The sequence below is a fragment of the Vitis riparia genome, chromosome 9 (assembly GCF_004353265.1).
Source record: "Vitis riparia cultivar Riparia Gloire de Montpellier isolate 1030 chromosome 9, EGFV_Vit.rip_1.0, whole genome shotgun sequence".
NCBI lineage: Eukaryota > Viridiplantae > Streptophyta > Magnoliopsida > Vitales > Vitaceae > Vitis > Vitis riparia.
This window is the reverse complement of record NC_048439.1, coordinates 20,347,073-20,367,416: the sequence shown is the minus strand read 5'-3', so window position 1 is coordinate 20,367,416 and position 20,344 is coordinate 20,347,073. Positions and strand designations below refer to the sequence as shown.

At 30.3% G+C, this 20,344-nt stretch overlaps 1 protein-coding gene across 1 annotated transcript; it reads left to right on the top strand.

Annotated features, from left to right (window-relative positions):
* Positions 1-275: 275 nt before the first annotated feature.
* Positions 276-3,046, top strand: LOC117921477 (coatomer subunit beta-1-like). Its single transcript, XM_034839350.1, has 2 exons — positions 276-357; positions 2,638-3,046. Exons 1-2 carry the CDS (start codon positions 338-340, stop codon positions 2,840-2,842), a joined length of 225 nt encoding a protein of 74 aa, XP_034695241.1. The 5' UTR covers positions 276-337; the 3' UTR covers positions 2,843-3,046.
* The last annotated feature ends 17,298 nt before the right edge of the window (positions 3,047-20,344 follow it).

Here is a 20,344-nt window from a genome sequence, read left to right as displayed (position 1 = left end):
TTTAAATTAATTTTCTCAAACAACCTTAATGCTTAAAATAAAAATTAAGTAATAAATTTTAAGTCAACAAATTAAGTATAATTTAACTTAAAAGTCAACTTAAGTCATTGAGTAATAAACATTAAGTTTAATGAAATATTATAATTGAGCTTCTTTTTTTATCATTATTTTAGATTGTTCCTTATTATTCATGGTCTTTGTATCTTTTTTTTTTTTTTTTTTTTCCCATTTGGGATTTTGATTAAATTTAATGTGATAAACTTTTTCTCAGGTTGCTGTAAACACTATTATTGAAAAAGAGAAAGAATTTTTGGACCATATAATCAAGTCAACTAACATGAAGTGCCTTACTCCACCGTAAGTTCTTTAAACTCTCAGCTAGCTCATGTCACCTTATTACTTTAACCATATGATCTTTTGATATGGATTTACAATGAAAATATGACTAATGACACTCACTTATCTGGACTTTGTTAAGAGTCCTACAGCCTATCTATTATATATATATATATATATATGTATGAGAAATTTAGAATGCCCTCTCGTGATAATGGGCAGAAGTTACAAAAATGAATAGTGACTTAGCATGCATTCAAATACTAACCTATGAAGTATGGGAAAACCCTACTTAAGTCACCATTAATTGAAAATCTTTTGAATTCAAAATAACAAAGATTAAGAAACTAGTGCAAATCAAGGTGCCACAATCTCAATGTTTGGTTTAATATCCTGTTTTAGGGCTACAAAATTGTTGATTGATGATAGATCTAATAAGTTCAGAAACACAAAGAGGAGTGTGAAAATTGATTTTGGAACCTTGCCTCCAAGGCCTATCTCAGGTGTGATCGAATGGGTGACAAAAAAAAAGGTTTCTAGTTTAGTTCCATTTTGATCAAGACATCTATAAAGAAGTGATCATGTGACCCTATGAAAAAACAATTTTTTATTCTCGAGAACAAAAAATAAAGAACACACGTTTGGTAATAAAAAACTATTTTATGTTTTTTGTTCTTAAAAATAAAAAATAAGATGTTTTTATAAAAACATCTTTTAGTTGTTTTATGTTGTTTTTACTTATTTTCTAAGAGTTGTTTTACGAAATAATTATAAAAACATGTAAAATGATTAAAAATAAAATATTAGATATAAAAATGATTTTTAAAACATATTTTTAAAAATATTAAAAATAGGTTAACAGCATTTTAGTTTTTCAAGCAAAATTTTGTTCTACAAAAATCAGAGAACAATTTTAAACAATTGTTCTTAGAAGCTATTTTTTAGAATTGTTTTCGAAAACAGTTACCAAACATGTCTTAACCTTCTTTTTTTTTCTTCTCTATTTTCTTTCCCTTATATTTTTCCTCAAAATTTTCGGGAATCAAACATAACTTCAGGATATTAGTTTATCATGTTTAGATACCATAGAAAAGGTTAAGGGAAAAAACGTGGAGGAAAAGAAGGGGAAAGATACTAAGATTATACTTGGTTTTTGAAAGTATTAAGGAAAGAAGAAAAATGTGAAGGAAAATGATTTTATCATCTTTGGTTTTACTATGGAAAATATGAAAGAAAATAAAATACAATTAAGATAATAAAAAACTTATTCACTTTTAACTCATTTAATATTTATATAAAAGAGTTAAAATAAATTTAAAGTTATATATAAAAATAATTTATTAAATTTAAATCTTTTTTTTTTTTTTTTACTTTATCCCTTTTTTTTTTCTTTTTTCATATCTGTCACATTTTCTCTCAAAATTTTCAAAAATCAAACATACTCTAAAAGATTTTCCTTACCATTTTCTTTGAAAAATGATGAGGAAAATTTGAGGAAAGTGCATCTCTCATATATTTAATTTTTTTCCCCTCAAATTTTCCATGAACAACCAGATAAAAAGAAAGTTTTATAATTTCGTTCTTTCCTTTTGTGTTCTTTACTTTCTTTCTTTCAAACATTCCAAAATGCATAATTTAATGAAAACAAAAAATGTTTTTCTTATGTTTGGCTATCATGCAAAAAGGTAAGAAATAAAAATTAAAAAAAAATGGAGAAATTTTAAAAGATTTTCTTTCTCAATTTTTTTTCATACAATGGAACACATCCTCACATCCTCCTTAGAGACTTGTCTTCCTCATATCACCAATACAGACCAGTGTGATACTAGTTGAATTTTGTATGCACAACTTATACAAGTTGGTAATAGTGGGGAAGATACATGTGGGAATGAATGCCCTGATACTGTATTACATAGTTTGGATTGTGTGGTTTACCATGAAAAGTAATAAGAATCCCAAGTTTTTTTCTTTTCATTTCATTTCATTTCTGTTTTCTTTTTCTTTTTATAGTCCGTATTTAGGCTAGTAATAGTGGTGACGGTTGAAGATGCTTATTGATTGGTATCTTATCAATTGTTCTTGAACTTGTAACATGCAATATTATGTTATCACATTATGCTACCAATTTGAGTCAAAAACTTTAGTTATTGAGTAATAAACTAAAAATACATACAAAGCCAACTCAAGTTAAAAGCCCTAATACCAATAGTTTACCTTCTATCTTAATTCCCAAGGGCCTTGTTTTCCAACTGATTAATCATTTTACTTTGCTTGTCACCATTCTTTCTTGGTTGGACATAGGTCGGCATTAGATGGGGAGTGTGGGTTCCTTGCAGCAAACCTATATGCAAAGAGCGTATTTGGAGAGGATGCTTTAGTAAATGTGAGCATTGAGAAACAAGCCAAGAGCAAAATAACTGGATTCATCAGAATACGAAGTAAAACTCAAGGAATTGCTCTCAGTCTCGGGGATAAAATCACTCTCAAACAGAAGGGAAGCAGTTGAATGAATTCAATGCCTATTTTTCACAAGATCATCTCCATATAAGGCTCATTGTCCTTGCTTTTCTTTTTGAGATTCAATGATGTTTTTTCTTTTTTTGCAAAAGAAGGCGGAATGATTTTAGCTTTTCTTTGTAGTAAATTAAATTGTGAGGATGAAATAAAGGAAATTAATGAGATATGAGAAAATTATTTGGATTGATTTTCAGTGTGTTAAATTAAAAATAGTTTGAAATGGGTCATTACTTTTCATTGAGCACTTCATTTTTAAGAATGTAATAGGATTATGATCTTAATTTTTTCATCTCCTATAATTCTAATTTTATAATAATTTTAGGATGTGGAAAATCAGTTAGAAATGCCAGAGCAACATTTTTGTTATTCTTTGATACTTGGGATATACATATCTCATATGTTAGTATGAGATTAACACATCCTATGTAAAAAAAAATAAATAAATAATGATAGATAATATAAAACACCACTTATCATATCCCGTGTTTTGTTGAATACAGGATATGATAAGTGATGAGGTAACTTATCATATCCCAAACAAATATGGGATATGATATAATATCATTTCTCTTATCTTATTCCATGTTATTTTTGTTTAACCAAACATAGCTTTAGAGTGTATTTGGTAGTATTTCTACCTGAAGTATTTTTAATGAAAGTATTTTCTTTGAAAGTGTTTTTAAGATAATCATTTATCAAGTATTTTTTATGAAAGCACTGCAAGTGATTTTTCAATACTAAAAGTAATTTAAATTTTTTTTTTTTAAAGTGTTCCATAAATTTTGTCAAACACTTCTTCTTTTTTTTTTTTCAAAAATATTTTTAAGTTAAAAGCACTACTTAAAAATCATTATCAAATAAACTCTTAATTTTCTTACATTCTTAATTCTTTTACATTTCCTTTTCTTTAATTTAGTTTTTTTTCCCTCTACTTTTCTCGTATCGTCTTTTCTTCCCTTTAATATGAAGTCAATATTAGAAAAAAAAATTGACGGTGATACAAACATGGCTTTCTTGTTCATATTTAATATTTAATTTCAAGTTGTCAAGGGTAATTGCAAATATATTACCTTGTGTTATATTATCTATCCTTTGTTTCAATTAAATAGTCTTGCAAACTACATGAAAATTAATTTGGAAATTTAATATTCAGTAATTCCAAAGTTGGAACCTTTACTATAATTGGTGTTAGCTTGATGTTTGAATAAGTGATGTATAATATTTGACTTAAATTTGAGTGGTTGAAATCAATTAAATATCTTAATAGGATTTTCCTATGGTAACTAAGCTAAATTTTGGCAATATATAAAAAATTCTCACTCAATTAAAATAGGTTTCATTTCTTTGTGCATTATAATAGTCTTATTTTTCATACTTAGATCTCATTTCTTTATAATTAATTAGTCTTTGTTGATCTCATTTATTCATATATAAATCCCATTTCTTTCTATTTTTATTCAATCGATCAAATTTAACCATATATTAAAAACTCAATAGGGTACTAAACTGATATGATATAATCTTGGAGTGAGATTAAGGGTACATACCTAGGTTGATTTTGGGTTGTCAAGTTTTGTTCATTGAATTGGTGTAGATGACTTTTACTCTTAGCACCTCATATTCAAAATGTGTGTATAAAATTAATTTTGCTAACTTCTATATTTAAAACCAATTTTTTTTTTTTAATTGGCACTTCGATGTAATTGACTATCATGGGCCTTTAAAGAGCCCAAACCCATTGGTTTCATTGTCAAGAACTTAGAATTTTAGAATTGAATTACGAGTGAAAGAATGAGTTAAAACAAGTTGATTCTCTTTCATCTATTGATCTATTGGCTTTAAGCAGTCTTTGTAGTTTAGACAGAGAGCCCAAATCAGGAAATAGAGCCATCCAAAGCAGGGACATTCATCAATCAATCAAAAGGCAAAGAGGTTCCTGAAATGTAGGGTGGCCATGGACCTTAACGAGTTCAATGAGAGACGGAGTCAAAAAGGTAATAACTAAGATGAGAATGGTTAAATTAAGTAAATGGCAGTTGCAATGAATATCTAAAGCCTAAAGCTGTTCAATTCTTGATATCCCATCGAATTGATGCATCAAAGATAGGAGAGATGGATTCTGGTGGGCTGTCCTGGGCGGACCAGTGGGATTACAACACCCCCGATCCTCCACCACCGTCAGCAGAAGATGGCAAGAATAAGAAGGATGGGTCTAGCAAGGGTGGATCTGGGAAGAAGAAGCTCAACTTCAAATGGATGAAAGAGCTGCTCAAGAAATCCAACAAATAATCAACACTACTAACTGCAGCAGGCATGCAATTGCCTTCATTATTATGAACCTTCCAAACTCAGTTTTCCCTGTGTCTGAAGTTCTTTTGTCAATTGCTTCTTCCAAGGAGGAGAACCTGAGTTGTTCTTTTGTTTTTTTTATGATTCTGCTCAAATAAAATTTTGGGCATCATAAGCAGTTTATAGCTGTGAGTACTGAATCATCAATTTACAATACAAGTTTCAGCCTTCAGCTTTAGATAACATAATAGATCCATTTCAAAATTATGTTTCTATTTCTTTTAGATAACCAGGCCCGGGCTTGTAGGGTTCAGATTCCATGTATGCATCTGGGCGATAAAACCCAGCATCATTCACACAGGTTACTGAGCACAATTGAAAAACCTTTTGAGGTTAAATTGTTTTTGAATGAATACAGTCGGAACATTAGTTTGTTTTCCAAAATTTCAATTCAATTCAATTCAAATATAAATAAGATTTTAAAAACTTTAATTCAAATATAAATAAGGTTTGGTTTAATTTTTAAAGCAAAGTAAAATTAAAATAATAATTAATTTAAAATAAAATAAATATGAAGGAAATAAATGAATTTATCATCACTAATGAATTTTATATTGCTAAAATCAAATAGTGATCATCTTAGTTTATTCTAAGTATAATTCATTCTTCTTCTCTAGTTTAATTTCCTCCAATACTTCCATCTTTAATAGAAAGTAGATAAGAGTCATTTATGAAAGGTAGATGAATTAAAAATCTTTTAAAAAACTTCCTTTAAATGGTATTTATAACTTCAAAAAACAAATATGTTGTTTTTCTTTAGACTAACATTTTAAATATATGAGAGAGGTCATAGTATTGTTGCCGATTCATGGACCAATGGTATGATTGACAAATTTCATAAGCATAAAAAAATTCTTCAAATAAAAAATCAAGAGTCTATGTTCAAGATGAAATTCATGATAAATATTTATATAGCTACATAAAATTTGTGATACGAGCAACATAATATTATGGGAATTGCTTGTTAAAGACAATTTAACTCCACGCATTTTCTATTAAACTAGATACTCATTATGACCAAATTTTGCCCAATGAATGGGTGAATTTTTAGGGTAAATGATGAAAATATAAGTGTCAATGATATAAATTTTGGTAAAAATAAAAAATTATGAAATTTAACAATAAAATGAAAATTTGAAAACCTATGACTCAATGACTCTACCATTAAGCTATTGAGAAACAATGGAAAATTAGATCAAATGGAGTTTAATTCATGTTGTCAATTTAGTGTTAAGACTGCCTTATCATCAAGTTTGAATCTCTATTCTTTGAGAACATGCACAAAATTTTATATTTAAAGACCCTTAAGTGACAACATAGGAAATATCTTTTCCTATCTTTGTCTTTTCTGAAACCTCAAAGTTCAATGGAACTTATGGGAATTTGTTATCAAGTAGCATGTAGTTTGAGCGGCTATACCACAAAACACGTTAGATATCTTTGTACTCTTCAAATGTACTTGACCCTCAATAATGGTGTGATTCATCATTTAGAGTGTCAAGGACATCTTTTCATGCCTTATATTATATTTGAAAAAGTAAGTTTCAAACTCCCTTGAGATATACTGGCCTCCATTATCAAACATGAGGAACTTCAATTTCTTTTTAGTCTCCCTCCCAAGCATGGCATGAAACTAGAGAAAAATACTAAAAAGACTTGATCCTTTAATATGAACAAATAAATCTATACCTTCCTAATAACATCATCAATGAATGTAACAAAATATTTGTTTCCTTTAAGAGTTTGCACATCTATAGGGCCGCAAACATCATAGTATATCAAACTCTAATCATGATAAAAACTTTGTGCTATTTTCCACTTAAACAACGATCACAAGAAGGTAAGAGTTCATTTTTAGCCAAGAACTAAGGACTTTATTGCCAAAACTTACAATACTTTCTCACTCAGATGCCCTAACCTTTTATGTCACAACTCCAAGGAAACATCTTGTACAACATATGACTCATTATTGCATACTTTTCCTTGTGTCTTCTACAAAGTTCAACATGTTTCTCCTTTTGAAACTATAGCGGTCCTACCTAAAGGGGCCCACTAAGAGAGAATGATCCTATTACAAATTGAAAACCAATAATAAAACCATTGGCTCAAATAAAGGAACAAAGATTACACTAATGCAGAGAGAAAGAGAATTATGTTGATAAAATAAAACTAAATTCTAATCATGATAAAAACAAAAGCATAAAAGGAGTAATAGTAGTCTATACCTTAAGGTTGAATACAACTCAAAAGCAGCAATTGCTTAAAAAGGAAAAGGGTACTTGATTACTACTCAAAAAGAGCATATTTTAGATAATAATTCTCATGAGTTTCATGTCTTTTGAGTAGTAATTATGCCTAAAACACTCAATTAACATGTTGTTGCCCTTGCAAGAGTTACTAACAAGTTTTATGGAATTTTGGAGTCATTTCAAGGTATGTTTTTGATAAATTTGTGACAAAAGAGATGAATCAAATTGAAGAAAACAAATAAAGTTGATGATGATCCAAATGCATAATGAAAGAAGCAATGAAATGCACTTGGATCAAGCTTTGGAGCTTAATTGAAGGTGATGGAGATGGATTAAACATGAAGAAATGAGAAAAGTTGTAAAGAGGAGCCGGAATAGCATAATTGTCGGTTTCGCATGACCATGCGAAATTTTCGCACAGTCATGCGAAATGAGACAGAAAGGAGGTGGCTGCAGCATAAAGGGAAATTTTGAGGAAGTGATTTCGCATGACCATGCGAAATTTTCGCACAGTCATGCGAAACGCTCCAGAAGAACGAAATTAAAGCTTTTGGATTCTCCACTTCGCACCATCATGCGAGATTGCTAGGACTCGTGCGAAAATGCATTCTCTCCAGATTCCTTGATGAAGAAGCATCTAGAAGACCTCTAAAATGTTGCCAAGTGTCCTTTTTACCTTGGCTTATAAATAGAAACGAGATGGACTCATTTAAGAACTTTTACTTTTGATACATTTTCTAATTGTAGTAATTTTCATTCTTCTTCTCTCTATATAATTCCCCATTTTCCTTCAGTTTCTCTTATTTTCTCGGTAGCCAAACATGTCTTGTGAGATCAAATCTCCAAGCATGAGTGGCTAAATCTCATTTTTCTCGGAGGAGGGAGGATCTAAAGGCAAGATCTATGGTGAATTAGAGAATTGAGCTTGAATTGTTAAGGTAATTTGATCCAATTGATTGATTAATTGAAATTTGGGGATTTTTCTCTTCAAATTATCTTGGATGATTACTACAATGCAAGCTAGGTAGATTCATCAAATTCTTAATGTTAGATTTGATGAGATTGAATAGTTGCATTGTGTGAATCATTGGAAGATAATTTAAGATGAATTGAATTTATGATTCAAATTGATCTCTTGGATTAGATTACTTAATTTGAAGATAAATTAGATCTAGATCTAAAGCTAAATAAAAAATCGGTTTAGATGAAAATTTAGGTTTTCAATCTAACTTGATGAAAATTAGATCTCAACACCTATTCACCATGGAAATTGCTCTCTAGAAAATCCTAACTCCGAGAATCTCACATCTTATTAATTTTCTTCTATTTTACACTTCATTTTTCTCTCAATTTGAAATCATTATTATTTTGAAATTTTATCATGCATTTTCAAATCCATTTCACTTGATCACAATCATTTCTTATCATCTCATTAAAGCCTTAATTACCAAGAATAATCCATCCTTGTGGACGATACCTAAAAACCACTATGCTACAGTAGTTTGTACTAAAACCACTTTTTGATCGGGTACAAATTGCTATAGAAGAGTGAATTAGGTTATAAATTTTGTTTTGATCCAACAAACGACAAAATCCGAGCGATCAGTACTAAAACCCACAAACTAAGGATAAGTAAATAATGTCAAAGGGTTATGGGCCTTGAGGCTTGCTCTTGAGGATTGGTCCTAGTCTTGGCTAAACCTCAACTAAAATTGCTTAAAAAGGAAAAGGGTACTAGAACCCACAAACTAAGGATAAGTAAATAATGTCAAAGGATTATGGGCCTTGAGGCTTGCTCTTGAGGATTGGTCCTAGTCTTGGCTAAACCTCAACTAAACCTACTGGCTCCTCATTTGAAAATATATATATATATATATATATATATAGATATAAGAGAGTGAACAAACAATTCAATGAATAGTCACGATATGCAAGTGTTGGGATGGTTAGTTCATATTAAAGACAGTTCTAAAACATAACTATAATAAATTTGATATTTAGAAACTAGCATAGAATAATCATAATTGCATTTATAGAACATATAAAATGTAAAACATGCTATAAAAGGTCTAGACATATTTTTGGTCAATCGATCAACTATAGAAAAACCTACTACCCATGAACCCGCACATTTACCCGATTTTCAGGATCTCACAATCTGAGATCACAATACCAAAAAGCTCATCTCTTGATCATCCCATTAGGGGAACAACATAATATGCTCTACCATTTGAAGCTTTACCTCCTAGCACGGTATCAGAATCCACAATCTCATCTTAAGGCCCCCCCCCCCCCCCTGCTACATAGGTGGTGTGGAGTCCCAAAACAAAATCACATGAAACACCCCATAGGTATATGTGTTATCATGCCCATAAGATATTAATGTCCAAAAAAGTCTAACAACTTCTTATATCGCAACAGGATATGTAATGTTATTGTTTATAAACATATGCATGATCATAAATAATTTCTTGAAAGTAAGGTAACATTCATTTTTGCAATTCAATTTAAATCATATGTATTTTGACCAAATAAAAATTCAACATATATCTCATGTCTTCGGAGAAATTAAACAAGTGATATACATGTAACATATGCAAGATATATTTATTTTATGAAAAACTTAGCAAAATCATGCAAATTGTAACTATTCACAAAAATTCTCACAATCAAAAGTACAACAGAACTTGTATAATGGCTTCACAAAGTCTATATCCTCTCCTAAGAAAAGAAATTTTAAGTGGACTTAGAGAATTGGAAATTCCAATAAAAGGAAAACTATGATTCTAAGTTCTACTAACTATTTCTTAATCTAACAACACTCTAACTAAAATATAAAATTTTCCTAAAATTCAAAAGCTAGGAAAATGGAGTCCAATTCAAGTGAACTTGAGCCAAACAGTTTATTGATGAGTATAGAAACCTTAAAAATTCATTTTTGAGTCAAAAGGTTATCAAAAGATTACCAATTAAGCCTCAACCTTAATTACTTCCAAATTGCTTAAAACAAAGCATGTTGCAATGCTTTTCATTTTCTCAATTTTTCTTACTAAACAAACAAGTTTCAAAAATTATGAAACTCTCCAAATCTAATGTATGACGAGTGTAGAAAATTTTAAATATAGTTTATAAACCTAAAACAAATTATAATAATACTAAAAATCTCAAACATAAAAACTATCTCAACATACGTTGTTGAAAATCCTTCAATGTTTCCTTAATTATTTCCCCATTCAAACAAATTCAAAATTGTAAGAAATTATATTACACAATTTCATTTTTTATTCTATTAACATATAAAAATAATTAATAATCATGATAATTAGCCAAAATATCCTAGAAATTTAAGAAACCTAAGTAGGTCAAAGCTATCTTAGATGAACCTTTGTGATGAGAACTTGTGCATTTTTTTATGTCAAAAGTCTTCACTCTTGTCTCCTCATCTCACTATACAATAGAGAATATTACAGATGATAGAACCATATACAACTATTGGGTTCCCAAAACATCCCATGTTTCCCCACTCTTTGTATTCATACCTTGCCACGAGCCCTCTCACTCCACATGGTATCTCCCGTTCTTCTTTAGATTTCTATCCAAATTGTATAGTCTCTATAGGCCCATCTCCATCTCATAACTTTTTCCCCTCACGACCTAGAATATTTATAGAGACATTCCCAACAAATTTCCTTATTCTATAAGGAAGTCTAATATTACAAAAAAGAATCTTTACTAATTAGGAATTTGGGACAATTCCTAACAATCTTTAGCTTGGATCAAATTCCATGAAGTCAATCTACAATCTCTCTATGACACAAGTTTTTTGTATCATATCACCATGAGAGAGTAATTGAATCCACCTTCAACTAAAATTCCTTTTGTCTTCCTTTTGTGTGCTCTATAATCTTTTGTTCTTCTAGAAATCTTCAATCCAAGTTCCGATACCGGTTTGTTGTGCAAATTACGACAAAGAATAATAATAGGGAGAAAAAAAAAAATGAAAAAAATAAAACAATGATTTATGTGGTTCGACCTTAAACCTACATTCATGGGCGAAGAAGATAAAAAACTTTCACTATTGTTAAAGGAGATTACAACTCTACTATCTCTCAAATCCCAAAACCCTAATTTATATCCAAAAAGAGACTTATTATTTTGGTTAAAAATCTCTTCCTATATTTTTTCCTAATTACAAAGGAAGTTTCTATATAGGAAACAAAGTGTATAATTGTCAAAGATACCTTTTCCTAAATAGAAGATCTCATAGTATATAGGATATTTCCTATAATAATAGGAAACACACTTTCAAGAATATCTTCCATTAAGAAACTATCAATAACTTTCCAAATTGACTCAAAATACAATTTGAGACACTTTCCAACAATCTCCACCTTGACTCAAATTCCCAAGATTCAAACAAACTCGAAGGTCTTCAAGTTACTTTGTTTCCACACCTCATAAGGGGCCTTCAGATACCACCAACACCAATTAAGTCCAAGCAATGATTGAACTTAATCATAGGAATGAACTTAGTCATCATATTTGAGGGATGGTCCATTGTAAGGTTTTTTCTCAATACAATAGCACCCTTTGCAATAACATCCCTAATAAAATGCATTCTGACATCAGTATGTTTGGTCCTCTCATGGAACACCTTATTTTTAGTCAAATGTATGACACTTTGGCTATCACAATACACAATAGTCAACTCTTGTTGTAAGCTTAAATCGCAAACCAAACCCTTAAGCCAAATAACTTCTTTCATTACTTCTGTGGCTGCCATGTATTCTGCTTCAGTAGTTAATAAAGCAATTGTAGATTGCAAAGTTGCTTTCCAACTAATAACACTACCACATAAAGTAAATACATACTGTGTTAGAGATCTTCTTCTGTCCAAATCTCTAGCATAATCGGAATCAACATAACCAACAATTTACCTAAAAATGTCAATATATTTATCATATCCTAAGCCAACAGGTGATGTTCCTCTCAAGTATTCAAGTATCCATTTCACTACTTGCCAATGGATATTTATAGGGTGATCCATATATCTACTCATCACACTAACTGCATGTGAAATGTCTGGCCTAGTGTAGACCATGGCATACATAATGTTCCCAATTGCACTAGGAACATGCAACATGTACTACCTCTCTTCTTTAGTCTGTGGTGATAAAACATTATAAAGTTTGAAGTGAGCTGCTAAAGGAATGCTCACTAGTTTTGACCCTTGCATTCCAAAGCATTCTAACACTTTCTCAATGTACTTTTTCTATGATAAGTACAATTTCCATGTTTTTCGGTCTCTATGAATCTTGATACCCAATATTTTTTCACAACTCTAAGGTCTTTTGTTTCAAACTTTCCTTGAATTTGAGTTTTCAACATGTTGATCTTAGACATATTCTTGCAGGCAATTAACATGTCATCAAACCATTGAACAATTCCTTATGATAAACACAATTATCATACTCACTCCTATGGTAGCTATTACCAATCATAAAAGTATCAAACCTTTTATAGCATTGCCTAGGAGATTGCTTTAAACATAAACATATTTCTTCAATAAACAAACGTGGTCTTCCTTTCTCGAAATAATGAATCTCAGGTTGATACATATAAATTTGTTTTTCCAACTCACCAAGTAGAAAAGTAGTCTTGACATCAAGTTGCTCTAACTCTAAATCAAATAAAGCAACCATAACAAGTAACACCCTGATTAAGCTATGTTTCAAAACTGGAGAAAACACTTCATTGAAGTCCACACTCTCCTTTATGTATAACCCTTTTCCACCAAGCGTGCTTTGAACCTAGCATCCCCCACTCCTAGAATTCCCTCATTTCTTTTGAAGAGCCATTTGCAACCAACAATTTTTTTATTTTTAGGTTTCTCAACTAGTTTCCAAGTATGGTTCTTTTGAAAAGATTAAATCCTCTTATTCATAGCAACAATCCATTGTGGAGACTCTTTACTAGTGATAGCTTCATGGTAAGTTTGAGGTTCCTCATTTTCAATGTTCTTGGTCACACTAAGTGCATAAGCATACCTTTGTGGTGGTTTAATCCGCTTCCTTATTCTATCTCTAGCCAAACAATATTGTTGCTCTTGTGGTGCATTTTTTTTTTTTTTATCATCAAGAAGTTGCAATTCTTTCTCCTTTGGCTTTGTTGAAATTGCTTTTTCTATGGTTTTTGAAGCTTTAGTCGCAAACTCCATCTTTTGTCTCATATCGAGGGTCGTTTTCTGTATGAAGTTGCTCTTCTTAGGACTCAACATTGTAGACTCATTAAAAGTCACATCCCTGCTAATGAGAAATTTGGAGAATTTTGAATTTGGGCACCATAACCTGTACCATTTCACTATATTAGCATATCCTAAGAATATGCACTTCCTTGCCCTTGGTTCCAACTTACCTTCATCATGTGAGCTTAAACACCACAACTAAAAATTCATAAATTAACATATTTAAAAGGGGAACCAAATCATACCTCTTCAAAAGTCCTACAATTAAGAGGAATTGAAGGAGATCTATTCACAATATAACAAGCTGAATTTACCGCTTCAACCCAAAATTCCTTTGACAACCATGCATTCGAAAGCATTCATCATGATTTCTCTAAAAGAGTTCTATTAATTCATTTTGCAACACCATTTTGCTATGGAGTATGTCTAACTATGTGATGCCTCACAATACCTTCATTCTTGCAAAACTCATTGAACTCTTTCCCACAAAATTTCATGCCATTGTCAGTTCTCAAGCGCTTGATTTGTTTTCCAACCTACTTCTTAAGCATGACTTTCCTTTGCTTGAACTTCCCAAAGACATCATTCTTATGTTTCAAGATATATACCTAGACTATTCTAGAATAATCATCAATAAAAGGTTAACATATATCTTCCACCACCATGTGATACTACTTGAGAAAGGCCCTAAAGATCCGAATGGATATAATCCAAAGTACCTTTACTTCTATGAACACCTGCACTGAATTTCACCATGTATTGTTTCTCGAACACACAATGCTAAAAAAAATCCAGTTCTCCCGTTTTTTGTTCATCAAGCAAACATTGTTTGCTTAAATTATCAATCCTCTCTCACTCATATGCCCAAGCCGCATATACCACAATCTAGTAGTCTCTATAATTGATTCTGAGGTTGAAACTTCAATTGCACCTGTAACCGTGCTACCCTGCAATGTATAGAGATCATTAATTTTCTTTCTTTTCATCATAATAAGAGCACCCTTTGAAATCCTTAAAACTCCACCTCTAGCTTTATATATGCATCCGTTGGAGTCAAGTGTCCTTAAAGAAATCAAATTTTTCTTTAATTTCTGGAACATGCCTTACATTTGTTAATGTCCTTATAATATGTCCTTATAATGCCATCATGCATTTAATTCGAATTGTGCCTCTCCCAACAACCTTACAGGCTACATTGTTCCCCATGAGAACCTTCCCACCATCTATGGGTTGGTAGGTACTGAACCAATCCTTATTGGGAGACATATGATAGAAGCACCTTGAATCAAGAATCCACTCATCACTTTAATTTGTAATAGTAATTGAAAAAAAACCTGTAGTATCTAAATTTTCTTCTGCAACTATTGCATCACCAGAATTAGAAGTTTTCTCATTTTTCTTTTCATTTACGATCTAAACAAATTTTCACATAGTGCCTTTTTTTCTTATACTTGAAACATTTGTTGTTTCCCTTGGACTTTGATCCAAATCATCCTCTTTTGCCATTATTTTATTTCTTGTTCTCCCTTTAGCCATCAAACCTTCACCTGAGTCATCTTGTCTACTTTCAAACACTCTCTTCTTCAACTCCCTTGAGTTCAAGGCTACTCTAACATCCTCTATGGAGAGAGTATCTCTACCATACATCATGGTATCTATGAAGTGCTCATAAGAATTTGGTAGGGAACATATCAAAATTATGGCTTGGTCTTCATCATCAATTTTAACGTCAATATTCCTCAAATCCATGATAGTTTTATTAAACTCATCAAGGTGGTCTTTAATGGACGTACCTTCTTTCATATGGAGCGTATGCAATCGCTTCTTTAAATACAAGCAATTTGTAAGAGACTTCATCATGTACAGACTTTCCAACCTCAACCATAACTTGGCAACTGTATCTTCTTCTACAACCTCATGAAACACCTTATTACCCTTGCACAATAGAATAACACTATGTGCTTTCTCCATAAGTTCATCATCCTCTTTATTAGACATTGTTGTTGGTAAAGCCTTTTTACCCTTCAATGCTTTGGACAACCCCTATTGAACCAATAAGGCACGCATCTTGAAGCGCCATAAACTGAAATCATTTCTTTCATCAAACTTCTCAACCTTAAACTTTGTTGTCATTCCTAGTCTAATAACCTTAGCTCTAATATCAGTTTGTTGTGACAACGGAAGATTTCATGTAAACAAGGTTAATTCAAGAACACAAAGATAAAACAATCACACATATGGTACATGAGGTTTTAAAATTGTTTGGCCAATTATCCCTACGTCCACGGATGAGAGAGAATCATTCCATTATATAATAGAGAATATTACAGAGGATAGAACCAGATACAACTGTTGGGTTCCCAAAACATCCCATGTTCCCCTGCTCTTTGTATCCATACCCTATTAGAAGCCCTCGCACTCCACCAAGTACCTCCCGTTCTTCCTCACATTTCTATCCACCTTGTATGGTCTCTATAGGCCCTTTTCCATCTCATAACTTTTCCCCCTCATGACCTAGAATATTTATAGAAATATTTCCAACAACTTTCCTTATTTTATAAGGAAATCTAATATTACAACAATATATTAACTTAGGAAGTATTCTATACAATATTTTTACAAAAAATAATCTTTACTAATTAGGAATTTGGGACAATTCCCATCACTCCAAACAAATCATCTCCTCTTAATTTTTTATAAAGAGGCCAACCAATTTATGATACCAAACTAACTTCTTCCCCTAACTCAACCTTTAGAATTGGTTTTATAATTGCAACAAAAAATTAACATTTTTTCTTCCTTATAAATAAGTGTTTATAACTTTATTCAAGAAACATGTCACTTCTCACACAAAATATGCTACTACTAACATTTCAAGCATAAGAAGATCATATTTCATTTCTCACTTAATATATGCTACTAATATAATCTCAAATATAATATTAGCATAAAATTATTGATTTGATAGTGTAATTCTGGGAAGGATATTTCTTGAAATAAAAATGTTGAGAAGATATGATTAACAAAATATCTAACTTAATTAATTGAGAAGGGCTTTGTAAGGTTGCAACATTATTCTTAAGGGTTTTAATTGTAACAAAATATCTCCTACAATCCCTTGAAGAATTTATTTTTATTTTTTTATAGGTGAAATATGAAAAACTAAGCTTAAACTATTGGTTTTCCTACATGAAAATGAAATTCTAAAGGGTGTTGCTCTTGAAACAAATTTCAAGCTCTTCAATGACATTTGAATTGATATCGAAGTACCTTTTGTATCCTTGGGGTAGGTCTTGGATAGCTATAAAGTTAAAATTATATATATATTAGAACAAAGAAGAAAATTGGAGAAAAAAAAGGATAAGAGTCAAGGATGTAGGAAACTTTTCTTACTATAGTTCTTTTATTCACGTGAAGCCTATATAGGCGAAGTTACACATGACTCTTATACTAGAAATAAGGAAATTAACAACCTATTACATTCATCAGAAAATATCAATCCACTAGTACCTCTACTACATTACATGGAGCTACTAAGGACTAGCTCCTTATTAACCATTTCCTATAGACTCATACAAATGGAACATTAACAGGATTGGTATGTATAGCATATATAAGACTTTTTAAATATGAGAAAAAAGTCTTGGAATTATTGCCAACTTATGAATCAATTGAATAATTGAAAACTTTCCTTACATATATATATATATATATATATATATATATATATATATATATATATATATATATATATATATATATATATATATGTCGTAAAACAAGGATAAATGCAACACAAATAAAGTAGTAGAGCTAAATTATATATTACTTTGATAATAATATATAATAAGGAAGAAGAAATCACAAAAGAGAATTGAGAAAGTTGAGAGAATGAAAGACAGAGAGAATGAGAGAAAGTAAGAAATTCCTTTCTTGCTTAGAGGATGCTTATTACAGGGGATGGGAAGCCCTTTCATAGGCTTTCCAAATGGCTTCCATTAATATTCCCATTAATGAATATTAATGAAACTCATAAACAATACTTAATTAACATTTATTATAATTAATGTGGTGGCATTCATTACTTCAGTTATAACAATATATACCATTTTTTTTTCATAAGTCATATTTATAAATACTCAATTTTAGAGATATGTTGAATATGTAACACTTCAGCTTCTGAAATGTATAACATGTTGGAATTATTATGGCCTTTTATGATCACATGAAGTTAATCCCCTTGATTCTAAGGGTTAATGACCAAAGTCATGAACCTAATGTGCTTACATTTCCCATAACATTATACATCTAATATATGTGGGAAAATTAAATGTATGTGGTACATGGAAAAATACAAGGTATCATGACCAAAGTCATAAACCTACGAAGTTATGTACAAGGTAAAATGACCAAAGTCATATACCTATATCAAAGTTTTCATATATTTAGAAGAAAGTGTTTATTTGTTAATCATGATCGAAGGTCACTTGACATTATATAAAAATGCTCTCGGTCCCTCTCTCAACTCATCCTAAGTTTGTGAGATTTATCATCATTTTTTGTATGAACATCAAGTGTGAGAGAGTAAGGAGAGGGGAGATACAAGACGTCAATACCGATTCAAGATATACAAAGTGTTGCTAAAGTGACTCAACATTGTAAACAATCTACATAAGGTGATTTTTATCACAATATCACAAGGTGAGTTTTATAGATATATTTTAATTCATTAAACTAGAATTGAGAAATCTTATTCACTTGATTTTCTAACATAGCATAAATCTAGTTTGATTTAATGCCTAACCTTCTAATAGAACAAAAATGGAACCCCTTAAAGACACTATTCAATTGTATATTTTTACTTCAAACATAAGATTTTGATTAAGGGTAATATGGTAAAAGTTCTTTTATCATTAGTATCATTTTATTAAAATGCTTTGATGAGAAATCTATCAATATTTGGCTATAACTTGGAAAAGTCCCCTCAAAGCGTTTTTGGTATGTTTTTCTTCTAAGAAGCATATGTCTAAGTGTTAATTCAAGAATTACCTTACGTTTATGTTTGATTCCAGAAAAATACTAAAAGAATAAACAAAATGTTAAGAAATATGATTTTATCATCTGTTTTGGATTAGCATGATAAAAGATGAAACAAAATAAAATATAATTAAAATTAATTAGAATCTTATGCATTTTCAAATTATTTAATTTTTATATTAAAGAAGAAAATTAAATTAAATTAAACGAGCTTGAAAAAATATATAAATAATTTATTAACTTTAAACAATTTGTTTTCTTTTAAAATTTGCTTTACTTATTATTATTATTATTATTATTATTATTATTAAATTTTCTCTATTTTTCCCTAGCATTTCCCTTCAAATTTTCTAATAACCAAACGCAGGGTTAAAAAATTTCTAAACATTTTTTTAGTGATTTTAAAACAAAATGTTTACAAATATTAGAAAATGTTTTTATCCATTTCAAAATCATTAGTAAATAGCTATGAATCTAAATCCTAGTTGTAGCTAGAGGAAACATGTTAGTTTACTTGTTCAATTGGTAGACTTGTTGCTTTAATAGACTTAGACTATATGTTGCTCGTGTCTCAGACATGGTAACTATAGATGGGATTACGAGGATAATACGTTATTCTAATTTATGGTGTATTAAAACCTCATTAAACTCCATGTTTTGAATTTCTTTATTTTCTTATATTAAAAAAAAAAACAACAAAAACAAAGAAAGTGTGGATGCTCAAAAATGCAAAAAACAAAGTAACAAAATTGGCTTGACAATATATGTATATATATTTACTAAAACAATCAATTTGAGTCCAATCTAATCTACCTCTAATATGTAGTACTTAATTCAAGTTCAATCCAATTTTATCTTTCTAAGCCCATATTCAATTCGAGTTAATTAGATTATATTTAGGTTAATCAAATTAGATTTAGGTTAATCATATAATTTGATTCAAATTCAATTATACCAAAATTGAAATAATGAATGGAAAAAATTTCAAGACAACAAAAAACAAAAATAAAAACATATTGATATATCTTTCTAAAAATGAAAAAGTACATGATATAATTATAATTTTTGTTTTTCCTTTAAAATTTAAAATTAAGATAAATAAAATAAATAGTACTATATAATCCATTATAAATTATAAATATTATAAAATTTTAAATTGAGTTGGAATTTGGTTAGGGTTATTAAAATCGTAGTCTAAGTCCAACTTAAATTGAGTTTAGATTATAAAAAAAAAAAAAAAAAAAGCTCAAACTTAGCCTAAATATTAAAAAAGATTACTAAAACTCACCCACAAATTGGGTTGGATAAGCCCATCCCACCCAGGTTGTGTCTTTCCCAACATATTTCTGAAGTTTCAGTATCAATGGTGTTGGGTTTTTCCTCATGTGGAAGTGTAGACCCTCAATTTTGTCCCTTTAACACATGTCTTTAAGTTCGTTTTCAGTGCTTCACAATAGTTCCTTGGTGGCCCAGTACTACTCATACTACTTACCTTTTTTGAGTCACATCGGAGATTTTGGTTGAGGGATTATCTGACCCCTTATTGTGACCTTTGGCAGCCTTAATTTAGAATTAGGCTTTTCATTCATTTTTAGGATAGTTTTTAGATGCA

Excerpts from the sequence above, each read along its gene's own strand:
- LOC117921477 (XM_034839350.1), top strand. The coding sequence starts at position 338 with ATGAAGTGCCTTACTCCACC. Across the intron at positions 358-2,637 it reads ATGAAGTGCCTTACTCCACC|GTCGGCATTAGATGGGGAGT; the intron begins GTAAGTTCTTTA and ends GGTTGGACATAG.